Genomic DNA, 25680 nt, shown 5'->3' on the forward strand with positions numbered 1-25680 from the left:
ATGTACATATTTTTGAAATACTCCACTGCAATAAGTAGTATATGGTCAGAAGTATTGTTTTCTCTAACCTAAAACTAATATGAGTAAAATTATCTACCTGAATTCAGACCTTTTGGCTTCAATGGCCATTCTGTCTCATTAGCACTTCCCTGATCCATAAAAGACATCATTCGTTATTTTTTGTTTAATTCACAATTTATTGAAATGAGTAATTTAATGTTATAATGTTTTATGGCAATTTAGGACATTTTCAATAAATATATTGAGCTTGAGGCCCTGGCTAAGTATTCCTTTTGTACTCAAAATCAGATTTTTCTGGCACAACTTCATTGCCTGCAATGGTATTTATAAAAAGTATGAATGCCAGCACATGGACTATTTCAATACTGTACTCATTTTTTCATGTATAAACATTTCATTAGCTATGAAACAAACCAAATACAAATGCTGAATGTACAGTATATATCAACAAATGCAGATTCTTCACCGAAGAAAACAATAAAAGACTAATTTTCTGTGACATGTCACCTGTTCATTAGTTCTTTAATATGATTTAGGCTATTCCAAATATAAGAAAATGTATGCATCACTATTCATGTCTCAACATTTTTTATCTAGGTCCTGAAGGACATAAAAAAGAATGTATATTGTCAGATTTATTTTTATAGATTTTAGATGTTTCTTTTGCTGTATTTTCTGTGCATGCTACTATGAATATATGGAGACAAGGACAAATGAGCATTTAAGTGGTTATATGAATTTTGCTTATATGGCTAATTGCTTATATGGATGTTGTAAATGACAAGATAAAATAGTAAAGTTTGATAAACTTATCTGTGCCCTGTGAACTTTAGTTCACTTACTGTATAACTTAATTCAGTCACTAATAATTAATTTAAAAAGTGTTTTTTAAAAGCTGCAAACCACATTTTATTACACATTTCTGAATCAGGAAGGGGTAAACTGTGACACAGCTTTCTTATGCCACTGACTTTTTTGGGGAGAAACATTCTGCAATAAAATAAGGGTTTCCAAACTCTATTTATAAAAAAGCTTGAGTTTTCTTCTGTGATTAACCTTCACTCCTCAGTCCCTTTTACCCAAGGAATGGTTCCTAGGTCATCTTTTGGAAGTTTAGTTTCTGGAAAGTTTTTGGCAAACCTCTCCTGTGCTTTGTCCCAGTTGTTGTTGTTGTTCTTGTTTTGGAGAAGGTGAGTCTCTTTAATTGAGGATGGTTTGTCTGTCTCCAATCCTGCATGTGTTTGCCAAAGCTGAAGCTGTATTGGAGTTTTTATTCTCCCACCATCCTTCCCCGGGCCTTCTCCTGTTTTCAACACATCTTTTTCAACATCTTCTGACCTTTGTCGCCATCAGTAATTTCAGAATGAACAGATGCAGCAGCATCATCTCTTTGGAAATTTCCTTCACTTCCAATCTGCTCCCTATGTTTTCCAGCTCTATCTTTATATTTTTGATTCTCCAGTATCTTATCATCTTTGTAGTCTGTATTCTGTAAACCATATTTTACTCATGTATTTTTAAAATCCTTTTCTTCTTTCCAACTAGTTTCCTTCTTATTTAATGATGGACCAACAAATGATTCATCTTTTTTATCAAGGAAAAGGTGAGCTCTAACCTGCCCTGGTTCACATCCAACACAGCTATTACTGCCAGGGTGAATGTAATAGGATAACACAGTGTCTCCAACTTTCACTTTATCTCCATGCTCAGGTTCATAAGGGTCACATTTAGTTTTCAGCTGAACAATCCATTTTCCATTAACAATTGTTCCATTTTGACTTCCTGATCCAAAAGGACATAACTTTGTAAGTCATGATCAAAATAGATTTCTGCATGAAACTTACACCAACTTCAGGGATTAGAAGTGCATGCTCCATGTCATTTTCTCTTCCAATTGTAGCAGGTTTTACAGCAGTAATGATGAAGAATGATCCTGTCTGTAGCACAGGTGATCTAATGACAATTACTCTCATATATGAGGTCCACAATTTTTCCTCATCTTCCTCCTCAGAGGCATTGCGTTTACTGGTAATGCCTTCATCATAACTACCCTCGGTCTGAGAGTCTGTAATTTCACCTTCTTCTGGTTCACTATCAGTCTCTGTGATTTTCTCATCCTTAACGATGAATTGAGATGTTTTCATTAAAAGGAGATTCCATAGTATTTCCACTAACTGGAACAGTGAATTTTGGGGGATTATTTTTGTGATGAATGCCTATTTTGGCTTTTTTTTCACATTTGTGAAATTGTCTTTCTCATTGCAGCTTGAATGTTCAAAACTGAAGGATTCTTGATCCTCTGAATTCAAATCCTTTTCCTCATCGTTTTTTTGTAGAAGAATCCTTTCTTTTCTCAATTTTTCATTTTTGTTTTGTGCTATAAGTCTGATAAGGTTGCAAATCTACTCGAGAATGAAACCGATAGCGACCACTTTCCACATCACAGTAGTAATAAATTAAATCATAATATATTTGATTCTCAGAATCTTAATAGAAACCAGTGCTGTGCTGAAAATACAGTCCAGTATTTTCATCATCACTAAATCCAGTCTGTGATAAAGCCGCTTCTGCTGCAGCTCTCAAACTTCCAGCTAATGACGAACCTTCTAAGCACGTATCTTGTGCTGCTAATGCAGAGGCTGGCTCCTGTGAATTGGAGGCAGATGACCCTCTTGTCTACACTTAACATTTGCTGTCCTATCAGTACCAGGGTGAGCGTCATTTTCTATTTATAACTTGTCGTTAGAATTCAAAGCAGGACTTTCAATATCCTGATCTGGCTGATCTGACAGTTCAGTCACTCACTTTATTTGGAAGACTAACATCATTACAGTAGATCTGATAATAATCTGAGATTGACCAAGGAGCATGGTTCTCTGCGAGTACTTGTACATCAGACTTTTATTATCTCCATTTCTCCCACAGCGGAGTACGTTACTGAGTTCTTCCAGCTGCGTGCGGAGCTCCTGGCGGTTGCTCGTGTCGCTCTGAGCAGCCGTCCTGTGCGAGGCCATAGCTTCTCCCGTTCCCGCACCTGCCGCCTGCAGCTCCGCGTTCGGGTTCCAGCTTCTCCGCCCTCCTTCCCCGCTGGGCCAGCTCGGGCTCGGGGAGGGGGAGGAGCGGCCACAGCGAAGGCGCTGGCGGCGGGTACGGGCAGAGGCCGCGAGTTCGGGCGCCAGACGGCTGCGGCCTCGGAGGGGCTGCGTGGGGCCGAAGCGGGGGCTGGTGGAGCCACAGCCCCGGGGGCGCGCGGGCAGCCACAGGCAGCCTCCCCGGCCAGGAGGCCCCAAAACGCGGAGCCTAACGGGGCTGCGGCAAGAGCAAGGGGACGGCGATGGCCCTGCCGGATCTGCGTGCCTGGAATCCTGGGAACGACTGCACCTTCCCCAGCCACGGGGGCGCGGGAGGAGCGTCGAAGTCCAGGGGCCAGAAGCGCTCCGGTCCGGCCGGCCGTTCCCGAGTTGAGCTGCAAACAGTGGCCAAGCGTGTTTTAAATCGAGTTTCCGTGTGGCTAGATATGACCTGCTGGTTACTCTTATTTTTTTCTCCATTCGTTGAGCTATGATTGACAAATTGAAAAGTGTGTATTTTTAGGGTGTACAATAGAGTGTTTTGAGATGTCAGTGGTCTTTAAATTACCTCAGTTAAGCTAGTTAGCCTATCTATCCCCTCACACAGTGAATAGGTTTCTGTGTGTGTGGTGAGAGCACCTGAGATCTACTCTTGCAGCAAATTTCAAGTACACAGTATTGTTAACTATAGTCACTATTCTGTACATTAGGTCCCCAGCAGTTACTCACCTTGTAACTGAAGGTGCGCCCCTTCCATGGAAATCTCCCCACTTTCCCCACTTCCTAGCCCATGGGAACCAGCGTTCTACTGTTTCCATGGCTTTTCTAAATTTTTATTTACTTTTTTAGATTTTACATACAAACGAGATCATGCAGTAGTTGTCTTTCTGTATTCAGCTTATTTCGCTTAGCATAATGTCTTCAAGATTTATCAATATTGTTGTGGATGAGTTTCATTTTTATTAAAGCTGAAATTATGTCTCTCAGTTTATCTGTATCAGAGGAGTGCAGATACCCTTGATGATCCTGATTTTATGTCCTTTGGCTATATACTCCTAATTGGGATTAATGGTAGTTCTAGTTTAAAAATTTTAAGGAACCTCCACACTGTTTTTCATAATAGCTGCACCAATTGACATCCTCAGCAACAGTGCACAAGTGTTCTCTTTTTCCACACCCTAACACTTTTTATCTTTTGACTTTTTGATAATAGGTATCCAAACACCACGATAAGGTGATACCTCATTGTGATTTTGATTTTAATTACTGTGATAATTAGTGATGTTGAGCATTTTTTATATACCTGCTTGCCATTTGTATATCTTTGGAAAAATTGCTATTTATATATTTTGCCCAATTATTAATCAAGAAATTGCTTTTAATTCTGCTGTGGGTTTTTTGTATTGATTAGTATGACATATATTTTGGATAGTAACATATTATCCTACATATGGTTTACAAATATTTTCTCCCATTCCATATAATGCCTTTATATTTTGCTGATTGTTTCCTTTATTGTGCAGAAAATTTTTACTTTGACATAGTTCCACTTGTTTATTTTTGCTTTTGTTGACTGTGTTCTTGGTGTCAAATCCAAAACATCATTGCCATGACCAGTGTCAAGGAGGTTTTTCCCCATTTTTTTTTTTAGAGGATTCATGATTTCAGTTCTTATGTTTAAGTCTTTATTTCATTTCAAATTCATTTTGTGATGACATGAGAGAAAGGTTTACTTTTTGTCTGTGCATATCTAGTTTTTCCTACACCACTCCTTGATGTGTTTATCCTTTCTCCATTCTGTGGGATTGGTTGACTGTATATCTGTGAGTTTATTTCTGGGTCCTCTATTCTGTTCTATTGGTTTTTATGTAGGTACTATACTATATTAATGACTACAGCTTTGTAATATAGTTTGAAATCAGGAAGTGTGAGGCTTTCAGCCTTTTTGTTCTTCTCAGTATTTGGCTATTTGAGGTCTTTTGTGGTTCCATACTAATTTTAAAATTGTTGTTCTACATTTTAATAAAATGGCATTAAAATTTTGATAGAAATTTAACTCTGTAGATCACTTTGTGTAATATGGATATTTTAACAATATTAATTTTTAAAATCCATGAACACATATTTCCCATTTTGTATTCTTCATTTTCTTTCCTCAACATTTTATAGTTTTCAGCATGCAGATCTTTCATATTCTTTGTTAACTCATTCCTAAGTACTTCATTCTATTTGATAATATTGTAAATGGAACTATCTTTATTCCTGTTTCAGATATTTTGTTGTTACTGTAAAAAAATGCCACTGATGTTCATATGTTAATATTGTATCCTGAGAATTTACTGACTTAGTTGGTTAGTTATAACAGGTTTTTTTTTTTTCTGGTAAAATGGTGGGTATTCTGAATTCTGGTTAAACTTTAAATTGATAATTGCTATTATCATTTCAAAATTATTTAAAATATGACCAGATGGATTCCTGCTTTCATGAATTCAATGGAATTCAAATCTTCCCATTTAAAATAATTTTGTCGGTTGACCTAGACCCCGGGGATCGGGGGCACCCCGTGGGAGCCCGGAGATTCGCTTGGGGGTGGGAGGGAGAAGCCGTCAGAGAGGGGGCTGAGCTGGGGAAGCGGAGAGGGGCTCCGGGGACAGCCGGGAGGAGAGAGGGTCGTGTCGGAGACCCAGTGGGGAGAGACAATGGGCCAGAAAAGGAGGAAGGGTGAGAGTGGGCAACAGGACGGCTTCCCAGCGCAGCAGGGAACTTTGCTGAAACTGCGGGCCCCAGGGAACAGCGCGGGCAGGGTGGGAGGGAGTGGAGAGGACCCAGCAGACCCGAAGGTCAGTGTGGAGAAAGGGACATTTCCCGGTTCCTTCGCCTCTGCCCAGGGTTCTGCGGGCGTGGCCCCCCCCAGGGGCAGGGGAGGAGGTGGCTCCCGGCGGGCTCGGAGAACTAAGGGGCGCACACCCACTTCGCAGGGCCGGGGTGACAGGGGAAGCCTGAGACGGCTGCGGATCTCGCTGGCCCCGTGGGTGGGCGCGGGGGACGCGGGAGGGGCCGAGCTCACGGGGCCAGCGCCGGGGCCTGCAGGTGGCCCTGGAGGAATCTGCAAGCACACGCCCGTGCAGCGGGCCTTCCGGGAGACCAGTGTGGACAGCGCCCTGGACACGCCCTTCCCAGCTGGAACATCTGTGAGGCTGGAATTTAAGCTCCAGCAGACAGGGAATTGGCTGGAGGAAGGACTGGAAGAAACCCAAGTGCAAAGTCCAGCCCGAGAGGAGGAAGCAGAAATGGCTGACCTGCGTCAAACTGGAATGTCAGGATAAGGTTCTGGGCAGGATGGTTCGCTGCCCTCCAGAGACGCAGACTCGGCGGGAGCCTGAGGAGCACCAGGAGGCCGGGTGCAGCCCGGCGGAGCGGGCGGTGAGGCCCCACAGCCGCTGCTTCCCTGCACAGTTCGCCTTCTCCAAGGCCCGGCCCCCAGCGGAGCCCAGCGCTGAATCGCATGGCGCCCCCTGGAGCCCTGGCGGGGATAACCAGTGGAAGACCCCACCTCCCAGGGAGAGGACCCCACTGTATCCCCAGATAATAAAACTGTTCTCTCCCCCAAAAAATAAATAAATAATTTTGTCTGGTCTTTGAAAATGTGTATCCCCTGTGTACTGGTCAAAATGCTGCCCATTTATCTATATGCCTAATTAGCCAACTTTTTAATGAAGTTATTAAACATTCTTTTTTATTATGAAACAAAACAGTAAATTTGTTAATGGTTTTAATATCATCTAATATGATTGAAAATATGTCAATTTGTCATTGCCAATGAATCTTTGTGTTATTTATTTTACTCTGTTATGTATTCTGTCCATAAAGGTCTAAGTGGCTTAGAATCTTGCCTAACATATTGTATGTGCTAAGTACTAACTACTCTAATTCATCAAATTATCTTTCTATACCATTCTTAAAATACAATATTATTTTTATTTAGTTTTATTAAAATTTTTTGCCTAATCTAATTATTTATGAAAATTATGAGGTCTATTCAGTTTGTCCTCTTGATAAAAGCCAAAGTTTTTTTTTTTCTCTCTCTTTTTTTTTTTTTGAGACGGAGTCTCCCTCTGTTCCCCAGGCTGGAGTGCAGTGACACAATCTCGGCTCACCATAACCTCCGCTTCCCGGGTTCAAGTGATTCTCCTGCCTCAGCCTCCCAAGTAGCTAGGACTACAGGCATGTGCCACCACGCCTGGCTAATTTTTGTATTTTTAGTAGAGATGGGGTTTTACTATATTGGCCAGGCTGGTCTTGAACTCCTGACCACGTGATCCGCCCTCCTCAGCCTCCCAAAGTGCTGGGATTATGGCTTGAGCCACCGCACCAGGCCTTTTTTTTATCTCTTTATTAATACGTGAGAGAGTACAAATGCAGCTCCCTTACAGAAGCATGTTGCATAGTGATGAAGTATGGGCTTTTGGTGTGACAATCATCTGAATGTTGTTTATTGTCCCAATTAGTTATTTTCTCATTCCTAAACCCTCTCCAACCTCCCATCTTTCTGAGTCTCCAGTGTCTATTTTTCCAGTCTCTATATCCAAGTGTATGCTTAATTGAGTTCCCACTTACAAGTGAGAAAATACTGAATTTGATTTTCTGTTTCTGAGTTTTTTCACTTACAGTAATGGCCTCCGGTTTTATTCATGTTGTTGCAAAAGACATGATTTTATTCTTCTTCATGGCTGAGTAGCATTCCATGGTATACTTGTATAGCACATTTTCTTTATTCGATTATTGATTGATAAATTTAAATTGATTTCATATATCAGCTATTATGAATAGTGCTGTGATAAACATGTCAGCATGTGTATTTTCTTTATGTAACAAATTGTTTTCCTTTGGGTAGATACCAAGTAGTGGGAGTGCTGAATCAAATGGAAGTTCTATTTTTAGTCTATTTTGAAATCTCCATACTGTTTTCCAGAGGTTGTAGAAAGTTACTTTCCCACAAACAATGTATAAGTGTTCTCTTTTCTCTGTATCCTTGCCGATAGCGCATTTTTCTGCTTTTTAGTAATAGCCATTCTGCATGGTGTAAGTTGGTATCTCATTGTGGTTTTTAATTGGCATTTCTCTGATCATTGACAAGGCTGAGCATCTTTTACGTGCTTGTTGACCATTGACCATCAGTGTCTTTTTTTTTTAATGTTCATGTTCTTTGCTTGCTTTTTAATGAGGTTACTTGTTTTATTTTTGTTGAGCTGTTTGAGTTCCTTGCATATTCTGGATATTAGATCTTTGTCACATGCAAAACTCGTAAACATTTATCTCATTCCATAGGTTTTCTGTTCACTGTGTTAATTAGAAAGCTCATTTTCAGGAGCTTTTTAGTTTAATTGAGTTGCTGTTGTCTATTTTTGTTATTGTTACATCTGCTTTTGAGATCTTAGTCATAAATTCTTTGTCCAAGTCAATGTCTAGAAGAGTTTATCCTAGAGTTTCTTCTAGCATTTTTATAGTTTCAGGTCTTACATTTTAGTCTTTTAATCCATATTGAGTTGATTTTTGTATATGGTGGGACATAGGGGTCCCATTCCATTCTTCTGCATATGGAAATATAATTTTTCCAGCACAATTTGTTGAATAGGATGTCATTTCTCCAGTGTGTGTTTTTGTTGACTTTGTAAAAGATCAGTCATTTGTAGGTATGTGGCTTTATTTCTAGGTTCTCTATTCTGTACCATTGATCTATGTGTCGATTTATATCAGTACCATGCTGTTTTGGTTACTACAGCCTTCTAGCATAATTTTAAGTCAGATAATGTAATATCTCCAGCTTTATTCTCTTTGCTTAGATTTGCTTTGACTATTCAGGCTCTTTTTGTGGTTCCATAAGAATTTTAGTGGGGTTTTTTTTCTAATTTTATAAAAAATAACATTGGCATTTTGGTAGGAATTGCATTTAATATGTAGATTGTTTTGGGCAGTAGAGTCATTTTATTGATCATAATTCTTCCAGTCCATAAGCATGGGGATGTTTTTCTCATTTGTGTCATGTACAATTTCTTTCATCAGTGTTTTGTAGTTTTCCTTGAAGGGATCGTTCATCTCTTTGACCAACTGTATTTCTAAGCATTTTACCTTTTTTTTGTAGCTATTGTAAAAGGAAGTGACTTTTTAATTCAGTTCTCAGCTTGATCATCATTAATGTATAAAAATGCTATCAATTTTTGTACTTTGATTTTTGCATCCTGAAACATTATTAAATTTATCAAATCTGAGTTTTTTGGTGGTCTTTAGAATTTTTGTATATATGATATTATATTATCATCAAAGAGGGAAAATTTGACTTTCTAATTACAACCACATAGATGCTCCCACGAAGATCAATAGACAGAGTCTCTGGGGAGGGCACAAGTGATGGTATTTCTTTAAGCTGGCCATGTGATTATGGCTGGAAGCATGGGCCGAGAGCCACTTAGCTAAGCCTTGCCTCTCAAGTCTGTCTGTCTTTCTTTCTTTCCTTCTTTCTTTCTTTCTTTCTTTCTGTCTGTCTGTCTGTCTGTCTGTCTGTCTTTCTTTCTTTCTTTTCTTTCGACAGAGTTTTCACTCATTGTACAGGCAGGAGTGCAGTGGCACCATCTTGGCCCACTGCAACCTCCACCTCCCAGGTTCAAGGGATTCTGCAGTCTCAGCCACCCGAGTAGCTAGGATTACAGGCACCAGCCACCACACCTGGCTAATTTTTGTATGTTTTAGTAGAGACATGGTTTGGCCATGTTGCCCAGGCTGGTCTTGAACTCCTGACCTCAGGTTATCTGCCCACTTCCGCCTCCCATAGTGTTGGGATTACAGGCATAAGTCACCACACCCGGCTGCCTCTCAAGTTTCAATGTGCATATGAATTATTTCCGATTCCAGGCTCTCTCTTAGTAATGTGATTCTGCAGGTTTGGAAGGGGTCCATGAATTGGCTTCTTTAAAAAGTCTCCTCTTAATGCTGATGTTTCTTCCACTACATCCAATATAGTAGCACTCAGCTAGAGAAAGTAGGCACAGCACAGAGCTCCTGACACCCAACACTGTTACCACAACACAAATACTTTTGGCTCAAAGTGGAAGCCACCAATCGCCATTTTCAAACATGTCATTTTCTGCTGGCTCTTTGCAGTTTAGAAAGCCTAGAGAAGGCATCAATGTTTGGGTAAGTCTGCATTTGGAAAACATGTACACATGAGTTAATACAATGTTTACTGAGCACATACTATGTGTTCAGAAGTCTGTTACAGAGCACTGTTCAGGAAACATTACATGATGTGAGTTAATCCTCATAGCACCCTGGGGAGTTGGGTGCTAAGTTTTCTGTAATTTTCAGGACTTAAATGAAGGGCCTAGCATTTCTATTTTTTCTTCCATTTAAAACATTATTTACCTGGAAAATAAAATGTGCAGAATAAAAGCTATATCGACAGATGAAGGGATAGAGAAAAAAGGATGAACTATTCAGAGAGATGTTTTATATTTATATTTACCTTCTTGTGCCTTGTGGAGCAGCTACTGAATTTGCAGGAATGGAAAACAAGTTGCTAGGTGAGGTGTCTCTAGAAGCGCTGGCTTCAATGAAAAAGAAATTATAGCCCCCAAATATAGAATTATTTGCTTCCACTTATCTGCTTTTCCATTTTAGGAAATTGTGGGCACCAGCTCAGGAGAGGCAGCAGGAGCCCCCGCCCGAATCTCTGGTCTCCTTTAATGAGTTCTGTGAGAGAAGATTCTAAGGTGAGGCCAGACCTGGATGAGGCCTTAGAAGAGGGTGGATCTGGGCAGGGCTGGAACAGAAAGTGGACCCCATGTTTCTGATGTTCATGCTGGTGGAGTATTTCCAGTTCTGTCTTTCCTAAGCCTTCCCAACAGAGACTTGACTCTTAGAGCTTGTGTAATTTTAATCTGTTTTAGCCACTTCCCTGTCAATTTTTATAACACATGATAACAAGAAACTTAAGCAAAACTCGTAGGGTTTTTTAGGACAATTATATGAGAAGCTAAAAACTTATTTTTACCAAGATAAAAGAAATAGAAATAATCACAACAATAACAATAATTCTTCTGTCCATGAATAGCCCTTCAGGTGGTGACATCGGAACTCAAGGAACAGCATAAGGGAAATGGAGCAAACGCAGCCAAGGCCCCCTGTGCAGCTCCCTTCTCCCTTCCGACCACAGGATGCTGAATTCGGCCATTAATCCATTTCCCTTCCGACCACAGGATGCTGAATTCAGCTATTAATCCGTTTGCTCTAGATGAAAAGTTCCTGGACAATAGAAACCATGAATTCTTCATCTGTTTTTCTGATGGTCATGTGATATAGTTTAGATGTCCCCTCCAAATCTCATATTGAATTTTAATCCCCAATGTGGCAGGTGGGGCCTGGGGAGGAGATGGTTGAATCACCGGGTGAGTCCCTCATGGCTCTGTGCCGTCCTTGTGATAGTGAGTACTCGTGAGATCTGGTTGTTTAGAAGTGTGGCCCATCCCTCCCCCATCTTTCTTGTTTCTGCTTCTACCATGTGAGATGCCTGCTTCTCTTTCACCATGATTGTAGGCTTCCCCAGGCCTTCCCAGAAGCAGACGCTGGTGCTATGCTTCCTGTATAGCCTGCAGAACCATGAGCCAATCAAACTCTTTTCTTATAAATTACCCAGTCTCAGGCTTTTAAAATAGCAATGCAAGAATAGCTTAATACCTCATATGAAAAGAAAGCAATTGATATATTTACCAGTTTGAATACTTACCAGTTTGAGTCTCCAGACCTCTGCCTTGCTTCAACTCAAAAAACAGGAAGGGAGCAACCTCCATCTACTGCTCCTAATTATGGGAGAATCTTCAGTTCATCTTAAAACATTTCAGTCAAAAGCACCGTGTTTTATGTAGAAGAATGAGGGTGTCTGAAAGAATGGGTCTCTTTATTTATTTTTATTTCTGAGACAGGATCTCTTTCCCTGTCATTCTGGCTGGGGTGCAGTGGTTCACTGCAGCTTTGACATTCTGTGCTCCAGCGATTCTCCCACCTCAGCCTCCCAAGTAGCTGGGACCACACGTGCACACTACCACAACCAGATAATATTTGTATTTTTGGCAGAGATGAGGTTTTTCTATGTTGAGCATGCTGGTCTTGAACTCCTGAGCTCAAGTGATCCTCCAGCCTCTGCCTTTCAAAGTGCTGGAATTATAGGTGTGAGCCACCACACCAGGCAGATGGGTCTTAACTGATTTTAATCAGGATACCTGAGCATGGAAGACATGCCCTTAATTTTTTTCCTAATACAATATTTGACAGTTATATAACTATGATTTTTTTATTCCTGTGATTCATAAGGATATGATAGTAAAAGGCCTTGAAAGCCTGTAGGAAAAAAGTGCTACATTGTGCTTGAAACCACCTTTTACTCTGAAAGCAAGTGCCATCCAGACACATCTTTTTAGAAGGTATTTTCTCCTGCTGCATTTTAGTCAAACAGCTGAGTGTGTCTTGAAGTTGTTTTTTGATTTTTAACAGGACAAGTGTATTTTCTAAGACCCCAAACTCAGGAGTGGCCATGGGGCAAATCACCGCTGCACACATGGAATGCATGCACAGCACATGCATTTCTCATCCCGAACCAGGGGTTTTTCCCCCTGGGTGCACACGGGACTCACCAGGGAGGCTTTTAAAATTACCTAAACTCAAAAGGCAATAGATAAATGAACTCAGAATCCCTGCAGTGGGACCTGAGCCATAGTGCTGTTTAAATCTCTCTGGGTGACTGTGGGGTACAACCAAGCCCCCAAACTGCTGCTTTAAATCAGCTTCTTCAGATGAACTAGTGGCAAATGGTTTCCTGAAATGAATGGTTTAAATCAGCCTCTTCCGGTGAACTAGTGGCAAATGGGTTCCTGAAACAAATGGAAAGATTTGCTGCTGGGTTGTGCTCTTCTGATCTTACCTGCATTACCTACTTTTCCTTGCCGAACTGACCTCTGCTACGTATTTTATTCCTGATTCAATCCAGTTCTACTCATACCAAATGCATAGTATGCACTAGGTGCCCTTGCATTGCTGAACCTCACCGTGGGGAGAGGACTTTGCTGAATAATATTTGCATCCTAAAAAAAACTCAAAATACTGGACTCAAATGATCCTCCTGCCTTGGCCTCCCAAAGAGCTGAGACTGTAGGCATGAGCCACCGTGCTTGGCCTATACCCTAAAAAATTAAAACTATCTTACTTACTAAATTGATGTAAACATGGGAAGACCTAGAAGGTCACCGAAGTGTTACAACATAAGTAAATACTTTGGAATATTAATATCCATCTGATGATGCCCTGAGCAAACATGTCCCACTTTAAAACAGTACAAAACAGTGCTATTATTCTGAGATATGAAGTTAAAATTTTGTGCAAATAGGTAATATTTAAATTTTTATGTATGTATAACATTCATGCAGAAAGACGTATACAAAGAAATCATGTAAAGTTTAATGAATTATTACAAAGTGAACACACGTGTGTAACCTAGAAATAGAACCAGCTTCACTAATGTCCTGGCAACCACTTTCTCTCTTTTGCTCCCCCAAAGTCACTAAGATCTTAAGAGCTAACAATGTAGATCAACTTTGTATTATTATGCATGTTTTATTACAGAAAATTTAAAACATACACAAAATAAAAGAAACAGTACAATAGGCCTGTTACCCAGGCTCAACAGCAACTAATAACATGCCAATTTCATGTTATCTATACTTCAACTCATTTCTCACACAGACTTTGTTATTTATTATTATTTTTTGTGGCATAAAATGTGTGCCCATTGAAGGTAAAATCTTGGCTGAGCACAATGGCTTAAGCCTGTGTAATCCCATCACTTTGGAATGACAAGGCAGGAGGATCATTTGAGGTCAGGAGTTTGAGAGCAGCCTGGGCAGCATAGTGAGACCACATCTTTATTAATTTTTTTTTTAATTAATCAGGTGCGGTGGTGCACGCCTGTAGTTCCAGCTACTTGGGATGTTGACATAGCAGGATCCCTTGATTCTACGAGTTTGAGGCTACAGTGAGTTGTGATTGTGCCACTGCACATCAGCTTGGGTGACAGAGTGAGACTCTGTCTCAAAAAAAAAATAAAGGTTCGACCTTAACTAGCTTTTTACACATAAACACACCCATATAAGCAATCCCTCTTTTAACAATAGAATACCAAATTAAAAATCATTAATGTGAACCCATTTTTAACTCAGAATTTATCTTTTAATAAGTTTCTTTTCTTTTTTTTTTTTGAGGTAAGATGTGCACTCATTGAAAGGTCTAATTTTGGCTGGGCATGGTGGCTCACATTCGTAACCTCATCACTTTGGAAGCCAGAGCTCAGGAGTTTGAGACCAGCCTAGGCAACGTAACAAGGCCTCACTGGGGCGAGAGAGTGAGACCTCATCTCTACAACAATTTTTTAAAAGTTAGTTGGGCATAGTGGTGCACACTTGTAGTCACAGCTATTTGGGAGGCTGACTTGGGAGGATCACTGGAGTCTGGGAGGTCAAGGCTGCAGTGAGCTGTGATTGCACCACTGCACTCCTTCCAGAGGGACAGAGTGAGGCTCTGTCAAAAAAAGGTTACAATTTTAACTGTACATGTTTGACACATCAAACATCCATATAAACAATCCCTCTCTTAAAAATAAAAGTACCCAATTTAACAGTTATTAATATTCATATGAATTACCTAGAAATTTTTTGTTTGTTTTGGTTTGGATTTTTATTGAAAGAGGACACCTAGAAATGTTATTTAAAATCTAGATTTTGATAAAAATAAGCCTGAGTTTTTTCTTTTTTTGAGACGGAGTTTTGCTCTGTCTCCCAGCTGGAGTGCAGTGGTGTGATCTCGGCTCACCAAAACTTCTGCCTCCCGGGTTCAAGCAATCCTTCTGCCTCCCAACTAGCTGGGATTACAGGCGTGAGCCACCACATTCAGCTAATTTTTTTTTTGTATTTTTAGTGCATATGGGGTTTCCTTATGTTGGCTAGGCTAGCCTTGAACTCCTGACCTAAGGTGATCCACCCACCTTGGCCTCGTAAAGTGCTGGGATTACAGGCATAAGCCACCATGACCGGCCAGGCCTGAGTTTTGCCTGAGAATTTCTCTTTCTAAGAAAATACATCATATGGCAGTTACAAGGTCTCTTTTGTCTAAAATAAATAGAATTTAATAAATAAAAATTTAAAAAATTTACCTGAGATTAAAGGACAAATCAAAACACATGGGTAATATGTTGTCTGTAGGAATATATTTTAACAATGACATAAATTATTAATAATCACTAAATGTTATAATAATTTATTAACTAAAATTAACAAAATTCCTATTACGATATCTATGAAAACACTTTCTTAGAGTAAAATATTCTCATATCTTGAGAGGGCACTGGTTAAAAACAGCAAAGATGTGGAAGTCGATGTCTTATCAAGTACTTACTATCACGTAAGTAGCAGACCCCTCTTCACAGCTTTTACAGAGTTATCCAAAAAGCAGTCATTTACACAAGAGCAGACAATTTTCCTAGCTTTCTATTGAGTTTATATGTTAATGTTGTTACAAAATTTATAAAATTACCGGACCAAATTTTATATATTATTTCATAATATATCAAAATTTATTTAGATGTCAAATAAATTTTATATCATAATATATAATGTTATCATATTATGATAAGTTCCATTTACATTCAGACAATTTCACTAGGCAATGTCTGTCTACCACTAATTCTTTTTTCGTTCCACTATCTGCACAGGCAGCACAGCTGGGAAAACACAGACTCACCCAACACAGTCTCCTCCCTGTGTCTTTCTCCTCCTCAAGGAATCAGTTCAGTCAATCAAGTCATTTGGGACTGGAGGCTGAGTACTCCTTAACATAGAAGGTCTCATTCCTGCATGCTTTCCTCAGCAGAGGGGGAGACAAGAAGGTCCTTTTAGGGGACACTTGCTTGGACATAGACCAGGCTAGTTGGAGGGCTCTGAGCAGCAGAGACAGACTCCGCCGCAGTAGGAAGGGATGAGGCAGCTATTCTGAACCTGGAGCTCCACCACACCTTGTCCCGTCTCACTGAGGCAGTTTTGAGAGGCTGCCCTGGAATACGTCTTGCTGGTGGATGTTGAGAAACAATCTGGGCTTTGACGGGATTCAGGTGGTGTCCACGGTGTGAAGACAGGAGCTGATGTTCAGAATCTAGGCTGTTTTTCTTGTGATCAGTTGGGTTACCTGTTTGAGGCCAAGTCCATTTTTACTAGGGAGGCTGAATAAAGTCCACAGAACACAATGGCGCTCCCAGGATGACTGAGGAAGGGTGAGAATGGGGGAAAGTTTTTCCACCGAGACTTTTTGCTACCTCAGGAATCGGGGGCTTAATTAGGTTAGCACTGGCTCAACCTAATCAATTCAATTTTATTGCATTTGATCTAATTATCTTCCCCATTTTTAAGGTAGGAAGGGCCATTTCATTTGGTATTTATTTTTTTCTCTGCATGTTTATTTCATCATATATGTGTGAATCTAATACAATCAACCATAATTTGACATGTGTTGTTTCCAAACATTTAAGAAATTATAATATCTATGCATACAATGTTAACACTATGTATAATAAATTCTCTTTCTGTGCAAAATATATAACATATGACAATATAGGCATGTTTAATTGTGCATCTTGAAAGGTGAACAGGATCATAAATCCTTCCAGGTAGGAACTGGGACAGAAATAGGAAGAAGTGGTTCCCCGATTTTCCGGTCCCTGTGCTCCCGATTCTTTGTTTTCTGGACACCATGACAGGATCCTGAAAATGTCTCCCTTTAACTGTGTCTAGGTCCCCAGTAGAACTACAGCAAGAAACTTCTGATTGAGGCTCTAAGAAGCAGCAGGAATGAGAAAACTCTTCAGCCAATAAGAGTAAGCCACGCCCAGCCGAGGGACGTATAAAAGGCAGGTCTCACAGACTAACCCACACTCTGCCTTTGGACGTGAGAGAGAGCGCACCTTTCACTTGAGCTTCAACATGGGAAAGGGAAATGAAGACCCCGATCTCCACTGCTCCTCCATCCAGTGCTCCACTGACCAGCCCCCTTTCCAACAGATCTCCTTTTCAGAAAAGGGCTCAGATGAGAAGAAACCATTCAAAGAAAAAGGCAAGACCGCCTTCTCCCATTCCAGTGAGAAGCACACACAAAGGCAAGGTAAGGCCTTGGGCTGCTCCTACGGAGGCTGGAAGGAGGGTTGGAATCAGGGATACTGAGCTATGTGTCTTTAGCAGGGTTTTATTTTGAGATTTGGGGATGGGAAATGGCTTAGTGCCCTCAGGGGACTTGAGAAACGTGTTCACTCGTGACACTGGCAGAAGAGCTTCACATGAAAGACTGATTCGCAAAAGTGCATCAGAGATAGACTATGGGACTCTGCCTAGGGAGAGGTGAGTCATCTATACTTTCTTTTGCAGCAGGATCGGAGCCCAATCCAAACAAGGAGAATTCTAAGGAAACCAAGCTCAAGGCCGGGAACAGCACTGCTGGATCAGGTAAGATTTGACTCTTTCAAGGTGAGAAGGGACAGGGAAGCAACACAGGCTCCCCTGGCAAGGAAACTGGGAGCTCCTTGGCAGCCAGGGCCATACAGATCCTGGACACTGGAGAACAGAAGAGAGCTGGGGTTTGGTGGTAACCTCAGCTCCTGTGTGTCCAGGATGGACTAGGAATTTCAGGGTGTTCAGTTGGAGGCACTTTCTCAAACTCTCATTGTGTTCACAGAACCAGAGTCCAGCTCATATCGGGAAAACTGCAGGAAAAGAAAAATCAGTTCCAAGGACAGCTGCCAAGACACAGCAGGTAGAATCTTGGTGTTTGTTGTTGTTGGTGGTGGTTTTTTTGTTTTTGGTTTGCCCCAAAAGGCAAATAATCCGGAAACTTTTATACGAGGCTTGAGCGGAAAGGGAGTTACTTATTGACAAGTAAATTTTTGAGATCTTAGCACTCTGAGAATATTTGGGGACTCACAAGGGGTTCAGCCTCACTTCATTCCAGTGCTGAGATGGTCAGGAAGGAGTGGGAGAGACAAGTGGGGTTCACCTGGGTGTACAGGGGGTTCTGGAAATCAGGGTCTGTGGGGACTGCTCTGGTGAGTCTCTCACATGCTTTCTTTGCAGGGAACTGTCCAGAAAAGGAGTGCAGCTTGTCGTTGAATAAAAAATCAAGATCCTCCACTGCTGTGCACAACAGTGAAATCCAGGAGACCTGTGATGCCCACCATAGGGGACGTTCCAGAGCTTGCACTGGGCGCAGCAAGCAACATAGGTCTCGGGCCCTGGGAGTCCAAACACCGTCAATTCGAAAAAGCTTGGTGACCTCTGTGCGAGCTATGTCAGAGGCTGTTTATCAAGACCTAACCCAGGTGTGGGCACAGCAGATCCATTCTCCACTGACCTGTGAGCAGCTGACACTGCTCACTTGGCTCCGGGGGCCTCTGTGTGCCCAGGTGCAGACCTTGTATTCCATGGCCACCCAGGCAGCTTATGTCTTCCCTGCTGAGAGCTGGCTTGTCCCAGCCACATTGCCTGGTCCTAGGGATTCAGCCCTGGATAGAGAAGCCCATCCTTTCCCTGGGCAGGAGATAACTGAGACTGTCAGTGGATCAGATGAGGCTAAGCTGTGAGCACCCCGACCCTATTCAGCAGAGATGCAGCTCTGGGAATGAGAACAAGGATCTGCGTCTTCTCAGATTCTTCCAGATGACCAGCAGTGACAATTTTAGACACATTGTGTTAATAAATGACAGAACCTGAAGAAGTCATAGGAAAGAAACTTGAGTGGTATACTCAGAATGGCGAGCCCTGAATTTTGCAGACCACTAAGACTATAGTCAAATTTTATATTTCGTGTTAGACATTTGATGCCTTTTGGATGTCTGATGACAGTCGTGCGTTTCTATATAATCAGAAAAGCATTAGAATGTAATCGTGAATTTGCATATTTTAGATTGTAGAAAAGTAAATATAAAATTATGTGCTCCTTTTTTGTTTTTGTTTTTTGAGGTAGTCTTGCTATGTTACCCAGGCTGGAGTGCAGTGGCACAATCTTAGCTCACTGCAATCTCTGCTTCCTGGGTTCAAACAATTCTCATGCCTCAGCCTCCCAAGTAGCTGGGACTACAGGCATGTACTGCTATGCCTGGCTAATTTTTTTTTTCTTGTATTGTTAGTAGAGACAGAGTTTTGTCACTTTGGCCAGGTTGGCCTCAAACTCAGGTGATCCGCCAGCCTCGGCCTCCCAACGTGCTGGGATTACAGGCATGAACCGCCTTACCAAGAAATTGCTTCTCTTTTAATCCAGAAAAGGTTGTAGGTCTCACTCTTCCAGCCTGAACCCATGGAGTACTAATATCCACAAACCATTAATAGCACTCCCTGTGGGAAAATGTCTATATATTTTTAGTTTGATATAATTATAGTAAAATTACTATGCAAGCTGTTTACTTTTAATATTTCTACATAAAATTTAAGTCAAGATATATTAAATGGTAAATGATTGTACTTATTTATTGACCTGCCTCATGTTTCATTTCATTTTAAACATCCTAAATTTATATTTTATTATATTTCATACATTTCAATTGATTGTACTATATTGCAGGATATGGAGATTTCATCACGTACTACAATACAGTGTATTTTGTTATATTTGACATATATTCTACTTGTATTTTGTACTGAGATCATACACTATTTCATTATCTAAGTGTATTAATTACTTGTTTGGTTGCTTTATAATTTTCATTTTATGTAATGAAATAAACAATGTTGTTTGGAATTTTAAATTTCTTTCATATGGAATTTGAATTTAATAAAGATGTGAAAAAGAGAATGTCTTATTGTCACTTCCGTGTCATCCTATCCCTGACCTCCCCACAGCCCACAGCTCTTGTCATAGTCCGGGAATAGTGTTCTATCACTACAGGAAATGGGGCCAATTCAATGGTAATACACAGATATAAATTGGAGATACAGAGATTTTATTCTCGACCACTGCAGTATAAAAGAATCACAGTAACGCGAGTCACACAATTTTTGGGTTGACACTGCTTATGAGTTATGCTTACACTATGCTGTAGAATAACGCTGAAATAAATTATGTCTATTAAACAAATGCACATACATAAATAATGTGTCTAAGTAACAATGTACATATCTTAATGAAAATGAATTTTATTGCTAAAAAATGTTAACACACAGATACACACAATGGGATCATGTAATGTTGAAAAATAGAGATGGGGAGAGGAACAGAGAGAGAAAGGGAGGAATGGAGAGAGAAAAGGACAGATGGACAGAGGGACACTGGAAAGGAGAATGTGGGGAAGGGGAGGAAGGGAGGTAGGGAGGAAGGAGGGAGGAAGGGAAGGACAGAGGGAGAAAGGGAGCAAGAGACAGAGAGAGGAAAGCAGAGAGAAAAGCGGTCTTCTGTCTCCAGGACCAGCAGGACCTCGCACTCCGGGAAAATGTTGGGTGCCCAGTGCAGGCTGAGTGCTCGGCCGACAGCCACGTCGGCCGGAGGCGCGCTCACCAGCTCACCAGCCCTCCGGATCGCCAGCCCGGGTCACTTCATCCCGGAACAATTCAGACGAATTCCGCCTCCCAAGGAATGAGAGAATTGCCCAGAGAGCAATGAGCCGAGACTCGGGTGATTGTCCGTTTTTCATCCACATGGTTCACAGATGACATAGCCCCACGTTGAGCCTGCAACAGAGCGCGAGGCAGATACTCCCATTCACACGGGAGTCACACTCAGGCCGAGTGAACCATGATTCCGGGTCCCACGTTCCTTCGCCCTCTGCAAGGGGGCCTGTTGCTCACGTGTCTCCCGCCCCCGAAAGCGTGACCATGTTGACTGTTTCCCGAGCTCTGCAGGGACACAGAAACCTCCAGCGAAGCGTGGAAAAGCAGCATCGTAACTTCGCTCTCCTTTCCAGTTTCCAAACCGGCCACAGTGGAGAATCCCCTTGTTGCAGGAAACAGCAATCCGTCGTCAGGCCGTGATGCACCCGACGTTTCTTTTCTCTGTAGTTTCGCTCTCGTTTTCTACATGAAAATGAACGAGATCCACACACCTGCGTGCGTGAGACTATCACGGCAACGGCGACACCCACAGGCATTGCCGCCTTCCCGGAGAGGGCCTGGAAAACTCAAGACTCTCATGGAAGTTCAGTTCCACACTCCACGCTTCACGGTGGTTTCTGCCTGAAAACTGAGTCAAGACAGCGGCTTCCAGTTTCCATAGAATTACTGGAGAACCTCAGAGAGCCAGTCCCCGAAGGCCCTCTTTCCCCTCCAATCCGGACCTAAACCCACCCACCCCACAAGGCCCTGGTCACTGTGGTTTTTGGCTTCGGAGGACGGGCTACCCTGGGACCTTCGGTCTCGAGCTCATGCATGTTCATAACGCGGTGGAGGTGGTAGGTCTTTCTAAGGGCCTCCTGGCTGCACCTGCCGCAGTGCACAGACCAGCTGAGGTGCACGGGAGCCCGCCGGCCTCTCTCTGCCCGCGTCCGTCCGTGACATTCCGGCCGGGGCTCACCGCGATGGCCCTCCCGACACCTTCGGACAGCACCCTCCCCGCGGAAGCCCGGGGACGAGGACGGCGACGGAGACTCGTTTGGACCCCGAGCCAAAGCGAGGCCCTGCGAGCCTGCTTTGAGCGGAACCCGTACCCGGGCATCGCCACCAGAGAACGGCTGGCCCAGGCCATCGGCATTCCGGAGCCCAGGGTCCAGATTTGGTTTCAGAATGAGAGGTCGCGCCAGCTGAGGCAGCACCGGCGGGAATCTCGGCCCTGGCCCGGGAGACGCGGCCCGCCAGAAGGCCGGCGAAAGCGGACCGCCGTCACCGGATCCCAGACCGCCCTGCTCCTCCGAGCCTTTGAGAAGGATCGCTTTCCAGGCATCGCCGCCCGGGAAGAGCTGGCCAGAGAGACGGGCCTCCCGGAGTCCAGGATTCAGATCTGGTTTCAGAATCGAAGGGCCAGGCACCCGGGACAGGGTGGCAGGGCGCCCGCGCAGGCAGGCGGCCTGTGCAACGCGGCCCCCGGCGGGTGTCACCCTGCTCCCTCGTGGGTCGCCTTCGCCCACACCGGCGCGTGGGGAACGGGGCTTCCCGCACCCCACGTGCCCTGCGCGCCTGGGGCTCTCCCACAGGGGGCTTCCGTGAGCCAGGCGGCGAGGGCCGCCCCCGTGCTGCAGCCCAGCCGGGCCGCGCCGGCGGAGGGGATCTCCCAACCTGCCCCGGCGCGCGGGGATTTTGCCTACGCCGCCCCGGCTCCTCCGGAAGGGGCGCTCTCCCACCCTCAGGCTCCTCGGTGGCCTCCGCACCCGGGCAAAAGCCGGGAGGACCGGGACCCGCAGCGCGACGGCCTGCCGGGCCCTTGCGCGGTGGGACAGCCTGGGCCCGCTCAAGCGGGGCCGCAGGGCCAAGGTGTGCTTGCGCCACCCACGTCCCAGGGGAGCCCGTGGTGGGGCTGGGGCCGGGGTCCCCAGGTCGCCGGGGCGGCGTGGGAACCCCAAGCCGGGGCAGCTCCACCTCCCCAGCCCGCGCCCCCGGAGGCCTCCGCGCGGCAGGGGCAGATGCAAGGCATCCCGGCGCCCTCCCAGGCGCTCCAGGAGCCGGGGCGCTCGTCTGCACTCCCCTGCGGCCTGCTGCTGGATGAGCTCCTGGCGAGCCCGGAGTTTCTGCAGCAGGCGCAACCTTTCCTAGAAACGGAGGCCCCGGGGGAGCTGGAGGCCTCGGAAGAGGCCGCCTCGCTGGAAGCACCCCTCAGCGAGGAAGAATACCGGCTTCTGCTGGAGGAGCTTTAGGACGCGGGGTTGGGACGGGGTCGGGTGGTTCGGGGCGAGGGCGGTGGCCTCTCTCTCTTTCGCGGGGAACACCTGGCTGGCTACGGAGGGGCGTGTCTTCGCCCCGCCGCCTCCACCGGGCTGACCGGCCTGGGATTCCTGCCTTCTAGGTCTAGGCCCGGTGAGAGACTCCACACAGCGGAGAACTGCCATTCTTTCCTGGGCATCCCGGGGATCCCAGAGCCGGCCCAGGTACCAGCAGGTGGGCCGCCTACTGCGCACGCGCGGGTTTGCGGGCAGCCGCCTGGGCTGTGGGAGCGGGCAGCCCGGGCAGAGCTCTCATGCCTTTCCACCACCCCACCCCGCCGCCTGACCGCCCCCTCCCCACCCCCACCCCCCACCCCCGGAAAATGCGTCGTCCCCTGGGCTGGGTGGAGACCCCCGTCCCGCGAAACACCGGGCCCGCGCAGCGTCCAGGCCTGACACCGCTCCGGCGGCTCGCCTCCTCTGCGCCTCCGCGCCACCGTCGCCCGCCCGCCCGGGCCCCTGCAGCCTCCCAGCTGCCAGCTGGGGTTGCAACCCCTGCTTTTTTTTGCCTTCCATTTGCTTGGTAAGTATTCCTCCATCCCTTTATTTTGAGTCTATTTGTGTCTTTGCACGTGAGATGGGTCTCCTGAATACGGAACACTGATGGGTCTTGACTCTTTAGCCAATTTGCCAGTCTGTGTTTTTTAATTGGAGCTTTTAGCCCATTTACATTTAAGGCTGATATTGTTATGTGTGAATTTGATCCTGTCATTACGATGTTAGCTGGTTATTTTGCTGTTAGTTAATGCAGTTTCTTCATAGTGTCAATGGTCTTTACAATTTGGTATGTTTTTGCAGTGGCTGATACCAGTTGTTCCTTTCCATGTTTAGTGCTTCCTTCAGGAGCTCCTTTAAGGCAGGCCTGGTGGTGACAAAATCTGTCAGCATTTGCTTTTCTGTAAAGGATTTTATTTCTCCTTTACTTATGAAGCTTAGTTTGGCTGGATATGAAATCCTGGGTGGAAAATTCTTTTCTTTAAGAATGTTGAATATTGGCCCCCATTCTCTTCTGCCTTGTAGAGTTTCTGCTGGTAGATCTGCTGTTAGTCTGATGGGCTTCCCTTTGTGGGTAACCTGACCTTTCTCTCTGGCTGCCCTTAAGATTTTTTCCTTCATTTCAACCTTGCTCAATCTGACGACTGTGTGTCTTGGGGTTGCTTTTCTTGAGGAGTGTCTTTGTGATATTCTCCGTATTTCCGAATTTGAATATTGGCCTGCCTTGCTAGGTTAGGGAAGTTCTCCTGGATAATATCCTGAAGAGTGTTTTCTAACTTGGTTCCATTCTCCCCATCACTTTCAGGTACAGCAATCAAACGTAGATTTGGTCGTTTCACATAGTCCCATATTTCTTGGAGGCTTTGTTCATTTCTTTTCATTCCTTTTTCTCTAATCTTGTCTTCTTTATTTATTTCATTAAGTTGATGTTCAATCTCTGATATCTTTTCTTCTGCTTGATTGAATCAGTGCTCGATCCTTGTGCATGCTGCATGAAGTTCTCATGGCGTGTTTTTCAGCTCCATCAGGTCATTTATGTTCTTCTCTAAACTGGTTATTCCAGTTAGCAATTGGTCTAGCCTTTTTTCCAGGTCCTTAGCTTCCTTACATTGGGTTAGGACATGCTCCTTTAGCTTGGAGGAGTTTGTTATTACCTACCTTCTGAAACCTACTTCTCTCAATTTGTCAAACTCATTCTCCATCCAGTTTTCTTTTGTTCCCTTGCTGGTGAGGAGTTGTGATCCTTTGGAGAAGAAGAGGCATTCTGGTTTTTGGAATTTTCAACCTTTTTGCTCTGGTTTCTCTCCATCTTTGTGGATTTATCTACCTGTGGTTTCTGATGTTGGTGACCTTCTGATGGGGTCACTGAGTGGATGTCCTTTTTGTTGATGTTGATGCTGTTCCTTTTTGTTTGTTAGTTTTCCTTCTAACAGTCAGGCCCCTCTGCTGCAGGTCTGTTGGGGTTTGCCCTAGGTCTACTCTAGACCCTGTTTGCCTGGGTATCACCAGCGGAGGCTGGAGAACAGCAAAGATTGCTGCCTGTTTCTTCCTCTGGAAGTTTTGTTCCAGAGGAGCACCCACCAGATGCCAGCCAGAGCTCTCCTGTATGAGGTGCCCATTGGCACCTACTGGGAGGTGTCTCCCAGTCAGGATACACGGGGGTCAGGGACCCACTTGAGGAGGCAGTCTGACCCTTATCAGAGCTCGAATGCTGTGCTGGGAGATATGCTGCTCTCTTCAGAGCCATCAGGCTTTTCAAGGATGCTCAAAGTCTGCTGAAGCTGTGCCCACAGCCACCCTTTCCCCTAGGTGCTCTGTTCCAGGGAGATGGGGGTTTTATCTATAGGTCTCTGACTGGGGCTGCTGCCCTTTTTTCAGAGATGCCTTGCCCAGAGAGGAGAAATCTAGAGAGGCAGTCTGGCTGCTGTGGCCTTGTTGAGTTGTGGTGGGCTCCACCCAGTTCAAACTTTCTGGTGGCTTTGTTTACACTGTGGGGGTAAAACTGCCTACTCAAGCCTTGGCAATGTGGAAGCCCCTCCCCCCACCAAGCTCGAGTGTCCTAGGTCAACCTTAGACTGCTGTGCAAGAATGTCAAGCCAGTGGATCTTAGCTTCTGGGCTC

The 25680-nt window shown here is 44.2% G+C and overlaps 2 protein-coding genes and 1 pseudogene across 4 annotated transcripts; 2 read left to right on the forward strand and 1 right to left on the reverse strand.

Moving 5' to 3' along the window:
• Window positions 1–495: 495 nt before the first annotated feature.
• LOC129523564 (angiogenic factor with G patch and FHA domains 1-like) lies at window positions 496–3910 on the reverse strand (annotated as a pseudogene).
• A 13227-nt stretch (window positions 3911–17137) lies between these two features.
• Window positions 17138–19202, forward strand: LOC129532824 (protein FRG2-like-1). Of its 2 annotated transcripts, none has more exons than XM_055384055.2 (4): window positions 17138–17339; window positions 17600–17677; window positions 17907–17984; window positions 18302–19202. In XM_055384055.2, exons 1-4 carry the CDS (start codon window positions 17162–17164, stop codon window positions 18805–18807), a joined length of 840 nt encoding a protein of 279 aa, XP_055240030.2. In that variant the 5' UTR covers window positions 17138–17161; the 3' UTR covers window positions 18808–19202. The 2 variants fall into 2 exon arrangements, with proteins under 2 accessions (XP_055240030.2, XP_063561769.1); XM_063705699.1 differs by having other exon boundaries at window positions 17603–17677.
• A 2527-nt stretch (window positions 19203–21729) lies between these two features.
• Window positions 21730–23327, forward strand: LOC129532820 (double homeobox protein 4-like protein 4). 2 transcript variants are annotated; one of them, XM_063705688.1, is made up of 2 exons: window positions 21730–22206; window positions 23148–23327. In XM_063705688.1, exons 1-2 carry the CDS (start codon window positions 21730–21732, stop codon window positions 23151–23153), a joined length of 483 nt encoding a protein of 160 aa, XP_063561758.1. In that variant the 3' UTR covers window positions 23154–23327. The 2 variants fall into 2 exon arrangements, with proteins under 2 accessions (XP_063561758.1, XP_055240025.2); XM_055384050.2 differs by lacking the exon at window positions 23148–23327 and having other exon boundaries at window positions 21730–23027.
• Window positions 23328–25680: the final 2353 nt, after the last annotated feature.

Source organism: Gorilla gorilla, chromosome 3, assembly GCF_029281585.2.
Source record: "Gorilla gorilla gorilla isolate KB3781 chromosome 3, NHGRI_mGorGor1-v2.1_pri, whole genome shotgun sequence".
Taxonomy (NCBI): Eukaryota; Metazoa; Chordata; class Mammalia; order Primates; family Hominidae; genus Gorilla; species Gorilla gorilla.